This window comes from Pararge aegeria, chromosome 3 (genome assembly GCF_905163445.1).
Source record: "Pararge aegeria chromosome 3, ilParAegt1.1, whole genome shotgun sequence".
NCBI lineage: Eukaryota > Metazoa > Arthropoda > Insecta > Lepidoptera > Nymphalidae > Pararge > Pararge aegeria.
The window spans coordinates 16,424,186-16,431,757 of NC_053182.1; the positions used below are offsets into that span (position 1 = coordinate 16,424,186).

The 7,572-nt window shown below is 33.5% G+C and overlaps 1 protein-coding gene across 1 annotated transcript; it reads right to left on the bottom strand.

Moving 5' to 3' along the window:
• Positions 1–345: 345 nt before the first annotated feature.
• On the bottom strand, positions 346–1,182 carry LOC120637001 (probable serine/threonine-protein kinase clkA). The gene has a single exon (XM_039908582.1). The coding sequence runs from the start codon at positions 1,180–1,182 to the stop codon at positions 346–348; it is 837 nt and encodes a 278-aa protein (XP_039764516.1).
• Positions 1,183–7,572: the final 6,390 nt, after the last annotated feature.

A 7,572-nucleotide genomic window follows, 5' to 3' on the forward strand; every position in this document is an offset into this window, starting at 1 on the left:
ATTATTATGCTTATTAATAATCAATCTAAGTTGGCGCTAGGCTAGAATATTCACTCTTTTTTGTACTCGAATTAAAAAATTAGAACAGTGAATAATAAACATTTCGTAAAAAAAAATTAACTCACATATGGACGTTCTTTTACTGCGTCTCACTGTCGTTGAATGGTAAAACTGGAGAATTATTGGTTATTGTATACTAAAATTGATATGTTACTACAATCATAAGAGAGCTATAACGGCGAACATAACGTGGTCTCTTTCAGACAACCCTGTTATAGACGCTACTGCACAACAGGTCCTCTACCAGTGACATGGGGTATAATATTACGGATTATTTAATTTATCTTAAATGTTTTTCTCATGAATATACCTCTTGTTGCCTTCATCACCTGTTTCATAGTCAGACTGGCCTAGTAGTTTTTGTTTTTTCAAATGATCTATTTTATGTGCTAAGGGCCTTCGGTTTTTGCGTGTTGTATTAATAGTTGTATAGGATTTCGTAACATATTCATAACCTTCACTATTTTGATTCAGATTCTCCTTATTTTCTACATTACTGTTGTCGTTATAATTTTTTTCTTCGTTACTCATAATATCATCTTCATCATCCATATCATTACTCGATTGACCATTTACATTTCGTTTCTTCTTCTCCTTATTATCAGTATTTCCATCTTTTTCATTACAGTAATCAACTTCCGTATCATTTTCATTATCTTTCTTACTATAATCATCTTCGTTATTTTTATCATTGTTCCTATTATTAACATCTCCACTATCAACATTACTTAATATGCTATTTTCATCAAGCTTTTTACTATTTTCTATATTGTCATTATTTTTGTCATCGTTTTCATAGTCACCATAATCTTCATAATATTGGTCCTTGCTATCATTAGTGGAATTATGATCATTATTGTTTTCATCTTCATCATTTTGTTCCTTTTTCTTGCCCATATACTGTCTTGGCTTGTTTCTGGGTTTTATCTTATGATTTGTTTCTTCTAGTCTTACGGCGGATAGTTTGCTACCCGGTGAGAAAAGTTTACTACACTCAGGTTCTAGACGTCCTCTTTCTCGTACGATATAGTTGTAAAGCATTGCAATTTTCAGAATGTCACTTGAACTGAATCCTTTTTCTTTAGGTTTAGAAGTTTGCTGGAATTTGATTAAAGTTTCCATATTCCACGGACTATATTGAATCATAGAATTAATGTTAATGCACTCAAAATATCATTAATGTCAAAATGCTATACTATGAATACAGCATAAGTAAGGGAATAAAATATTAGTAAAGTTGGTACGCCGTTTTCATTTTGATATTCAGAAACATTACTCGTAAAATATAAAAAGCATCATCTTGACTGATTGTTAGACTACCCATAGCCCGAAAGATTGACCATAGAAATTAAAATGTTTAAGAATATTCTGTGTGGTATGCCAAGAAAGATTTTTTTTTAATTCTACCGCTAAGGAGGGTAATACGGAAAAGAAAATTTGTATAAAAATCTGTCATTTTTCAAGACATATCCACGAAGTTCTTGATAAAAAGAAGAAACATGTTTTTTTGATAATTCTACCCTGGATTGGGAATGAAAGTTTGGCAACGGGCAAAGGCACCGCGAGAAAATTTCTGTACCTCACAGGATATGAGAAATTATACACAGACGACTTAGCTAGCATCCGCGAGCTCAATATAATATAAGGAGAAATTTGTTCAGCCCTAGAGCGCATTTTTAGTGCTTGATATTTATTCTCTAAAATAACCTGCCGAATCTTTTTTAGATTCTAGTCAGTTTCATAAATGTGACGCATTTCTCTCCTATTGCTACGTTACTAGTAAAAATATATTATTTAAATATTTACCGAGCGTAAAAAACTATGGAAGTAATAATCGCCCCTTTGTTGCACTGTAATATTTCCATTTTTAGTGTACTTGTAAGGTCCATAGTGCCCTGCGCTATCGATGTCATACATCAAATTATGAAACAACCATTGATCATCCTTTAATTTTTCAAACAAATAAAGTTTATCTGCAACAATCATACAATACCTTTGGGGTGTAACATATTTAAAATTACGCTTTACATACAATGGTCCAGTAAGCGTTAGTTGGTACAATGAAGAAGGAGAAGCTGTCGTATGATTGTACGACGGCATTGGTGTGGGAGTAAATTCTTAATACACAATCCCCTTCAAGTCCTGGCAGCCTGGCATTATTGAATTCTGGCAGTAGATCCTTGGAAAGTTCACTCCCAGGTTGGCCCTTTTAGAAATTCTTTCCTATGAAGATCAACAAGGATATTTCGGAGCAGTTACGCCGTCCTGACTAGTACTGACTAGTACCTCTTTAATAAAAACCATTGGTGGCGAGCCCAGTATAATAGCATGCAGCGACAACACAAAGTAATAACTCAGGAATTCTAGCAAATTCAGCTACGGAGTTAGGCGTTCAGTGACGCTTTTTTTTACCAATGAAAGTAAGTAGCATGGCGGTTGTACTATTTACGTCCCTCATTAATTTCAATAATTTAACATGTGATCAATAATATCATGACCACGTTAATCACTCGCTGTAACGATTATAAAATCGTCTGATAAATAATCGTCACCTCACTACAAGGTGGTCTCGCTAACATGGTTAGCTTATTAAGAAAATTTACTAAACGATGTCCGAGATTTGTATGCGGAATAAATATTTAATATCTTTGCAAATCTCAAGGCTTTAAACAATCAACAATTCAGACATTGTCATTCGAATGAATGCAAAAGATTTAATAATTCTATTTGATTGGTTATACTATACCTCGCAAAATGTTGTTTTCCTGAATCACTACATGTTTGTCTCGATTTGGGGAGTTATGTTGTGCCGGCACACCGACCAGCGACAGTACAATATCAGCCAGATTTTCGTCTGAATTTAGACAATGGTAGCCTAAAACAACTCTCTGTGCAAGGGGAAAATAAATTTGATATTTCAGTTTCCACTATTTACAAAAATATCTGCAGTCCGATATTTTTAAATATACATAAAGCATTTATTTACGTAATTATAAATATATTATTCTTATTCTTGAGTTCCTCCATTCTCAAGAAACTAATAAAAATCGGTCGATTTAGTTATTTCTAAATTAACTGAAAGGTATCTACTTGGGTGTTTAATGTTGTATCGTCGCTTATAACAATTTCTTTAGTTGTTCATATTTTCGTCTTTAATGAAAATAAATAAAATACCTGGACTCCTTCGTTAGTAAAGTTCTTAAATGAAAGATCAGCGCAATCAAGCAATCCTTTTCTGTTAATAAAAAGCACCCATCTGGTCGTTTCGTCTATCGGTGGTCGTGAAATTTCCACAAAATGCAAAACAGTTAAGCGATTTACTCCATCGAGAAACATACGTATTTTATCACGTAACACCTTATCTGTGGTAGAAAAATCAGAGACCTTTAGTGATGTATTAGGGATCATTGTAATATTCTTCAAATAGATTTATATGAAACTGTGACATTATTCATTTTGGATAGTGAGCTCAGAAATCTCTGCTGTTTTGAAAGTTCATTTTAAGATATCATCTCGACACGTCTATTTCTAATCTTTTCAGTTTTATGCAAATGAAATTCAGATATTTCAAAAACTAAAATCTTTTATCAGGTGCTAAATTAAATTCGTCGAAATTCGTGATATACTTAATTTAAATTGAAAAGCTTTTTTAAAACAGGTTAATTAGTTAGGAATAGTTTGGGGATTTGAAGACATAAATACGACGAATAAATAACATTAAAAATTATAAAGCATTTAAAGATACCCCATAGTTAACTTTTTAAAGTGAGGTTTGCTAGAATAAAAAGTTTCAATGCTTTAATGTGATTGTAAGAGGAAATTACACTTTTATTAGAACGTGTTTCATTAACTTCTTACTTAAATATTGTGTTAGTTGAGTGGGAATTATTTAACAGAAAAGGAATTTTACTAAAAGTAAATTGCTACCAAATGAGAAATCATCAATGTAATACGGTAATGTCCCTGTTGGCCATATATGGAATTTAGCCATATCTTCCTCATCGAGATTAAAGCCTGGTTCAGATGCAGTATCCGTATTGAAGATTGATTCCGGTATTTGAAATGATGCAGCAAAAATGTCTGTAAATATAGAAACAAAGGACGTTTTTAATATAGATTTCAAGTGTAATCAAGTTAAATTATCTGTGAAATATGTACTAATAGAGCTGATAACATTTTATATTTGTGCCTCATACAAAATACAGATTTACGCTCAAGTAGATGTGACGTTAGTTTACATGATACCTAACACACGAGTGGCTTGATTGATTTTAATCAGTCACATTTTAGTAAATGCGAGGTAAAAATACTGATTGTAATCCGAGTTCATTGCTTGAGAGCGGTTGGTACAAAACGGGATGAATGTGGTAATTTACGATAGCAAAATGAAAAAAACGGATGGGACGAGGTCTAGGTTCCTCTTCATGAGAGAGGACGAGGGGACATTAAAATACAAAAGCCGACGATAACTTACCATCTACAGCAACCAAAGTGCAATAAAAGAACACGAAAATTTTTAAACATGATAACTTAAAACACGTTAACATTGCATAAAAATAGAAGAAAAATAAAATGCATTTCTACTCCATAAAATTATATCACAAATTGAGTATAACAAGAAGCAAATGTGTTTCAATTTTTATTGCTTTTGTTCTTGTAAATAAAATACACTTTGCGTTGGTCTTATTATGGCTTTACTCCGAAACAATCATATTTTTCAGGCATATGTGTGTAAGTATAACCTATTTTTAATGCTGCAAGTACGACATGAGCGGCTAAGAAAATGTAACTAACGTACGATTCCTCTTACTTCTGGAAACTGTGATTGACTGTTCACGCAAAAAATGATATACAGCGCATATTAGACTGTCTGTTGGACTTTCCGTTAGTAAGGTACCTATGTTCGGCTCTATCATTGCTCCAATCTTTTTAATATTTAGCACATTAACTAAGAATTTTTAATCCGGAAAAGAACCCGCGTTAAGGAAAAAAGCTGTGTAAGGCTTTATACCGTACCGTGCACCTTATGCAAAATCTTCGTAAAAAAATTAGGACATCATGCATATCAAGTCCACCTATCCGTATTGGACCAGCGTGGTGGACTACGGCCTACCCTTCTCATTGTGGGAGGAGATCCGTGCTTAGTAGTGGGCTGGTAATGGGTTGATGGACTACGGCCTTTGGTGATGATCATACGTATTTTTGTGGGTGTTGTAAAAGGTAGGAAATTAAACTTAATATTCACTGCCAAGTCTTAATAGTAGGTATTTTGAATACCTATTGTTTTTTTATTGAATTGCATGGGAAGATTAAAAATTATATAACGCGAAATCCTTTTGAGTGAAAAATTATTTACGCTATTTCAGATTCAGCCACGCCATTCGTATCTCTTATGACAGATTTCTTCGTTCATAAACATAAATTTTCCCCTGCGCGAGATACTCGTGGGAACATGCCCTGGGCAACCGCGACCACCAACACTGAACGACTTTTCACTTTCGACGTCATCAAACGTACAAAAATGAACCCAAACATGTACATTTTAAAGATCATTTTCGTGTTATCCTTGTTGCCTTTGTTAGAAAATAAAGCCGTTTCAGAAAATTGCGCGATCAAAAGCACGCTACAGTACGGTTGCGTTCGCAATAAAACAAAATGGCGGAATTATGACAGTTCACATGGCGTTCTGAAACGCGCACGCATAAATTTCAAAATGGAAACATCATCGTATATCGGCATGGACGTCGATGGTTGTTATTAAACATTCACTGCGTTGTACCCGTTGCCAATATTCGTTTGATTTGTTATCTTGCTTTTAATGGTAACCAGAATAAACACAGTGCAATCACAGTTAGGACCTGAGCTTGTATAAACCTTGCCTACGAGCACATAATATCTGCCTACTATGAATACCTACCTTCTCATCTATAGGTATGCATAAACATGTTCTGCGATCAACATGAATCCTTTATACTTTCGCCATGTCCATCTTCCTGACCGTCAGTCTGCGGCCTAGCTCATATACTCTACTAGTAGTATAGTAGTACTAGATAGCTTTATTTTTCATAGGATAGGTACATATTTATTGTTACAAATATATAAATAAAGTGTATAAACATCTTAAAAGAGAATTTAAGTGTTCACATTTTTTTATTTATTTATACTCTTTATTTGTACACAAAACCAAAAAGAAAAAAAATGGACATTGATAAACTTTACAAGTAGGATACAAAAGGCGGCGGAATAGATTGCTAAGACTGCTAGACTAAGCGATAGCTTAGTAGCAGCAATCTATTCCAGTACATGGAAAGTGCAGATGGTTAGGTTTTTTAATATAACAGTTTTGCGGACTACTTAAAAGTAAACTACTAATTTTATTATTTCCTTGGTACTTTTTGATATTGATAAAATAACGATATTATGTAATAGCTTGTAACGATCAATGATTTAGCGACTTCGTCATTTTTGTTGCATTTAAATCCACCGGTATCCTCTTTTCAGAGGCTAAAATATAACCCGAGTTCATTACCAGGATGCAAACTACACCTATGGAAATCTCATCAAAATTGGTACAGCTGGTGACATGTGCATTGAGAACAAAGGAGCGGGAACAGTTTTCGGGTTAAAGACTTATCTCAGCTAATTCTAATTTCTGTACCAAATCGCTGCTGTGCCGATCCGAGTCCACAAAGTAACAGACATAATAATATTTATCATCATCAACCCCTTTTCAGCCCTCGAGGGCACGAGTACTCGTTTCAGAATCATGGACAATAACGTCGCTTACAGTTACAAAAAATTTCCTAGTGTCAAATAATATTCGTGTGCTCTGAGTCATGTTCGCAGCGACAACACAACGTTTCTATAACAGTGTCTTGTTACTAAGTTCTATGGCTATAAATTATAAATACACCAGAAAATAGGGGTTAAAATAGATTTATTTTAAACCCAAAAGGTCGACGCCGATTTCAAAATTTATATGGTTTCACTTTAACTTGATTACCTACTAGAAAATAGGTTAATTAAAATTTTCGGCTTGGCAGGTCTCGAACCACCACATATTCTTTAGACAAACCACATTAAGTGACATACTCTGTACATACTTAAGTACACATTACATTACAACTAAAGGGTAAGGTGAAATAGCTTTTTTAATAAAAATCAAATAATTTGATTAATTTTGTATTTTTTGGTAACAACTAATCAATATTTTAATCATAAATATAGACACTAATGTACAACCAATATCGTTACAATAATGCGTCAACCCTAAACAGTCACTGGACGAAATATATTTTTAAAATATGTAAATTCACTATACAATAATAGTATTTGAGATTCAGACACGTTCAGCTGATTTCAATTGTAATTGTTTATCTAATATTAACAATAAAAATGGTACATCCACATAAATAACTTAAGAATTATCATAAAAAATATTTACATGCGCTTTTTTTACACTGGCAATCGTTTGTGGCAAGGGCATCTCAAAATCAGACAACTGTCATCGAT

Bases quoted from the DNA above. Each gene is read 5' to 3' on its own strand.
- LOC120637001 (XM_039908582.1), bottom strand. From the start codon at position 1,182: ATGGAAACTTTAATCAAATTCCAGCAAACTTCTAAACCTAAAGAAAAA.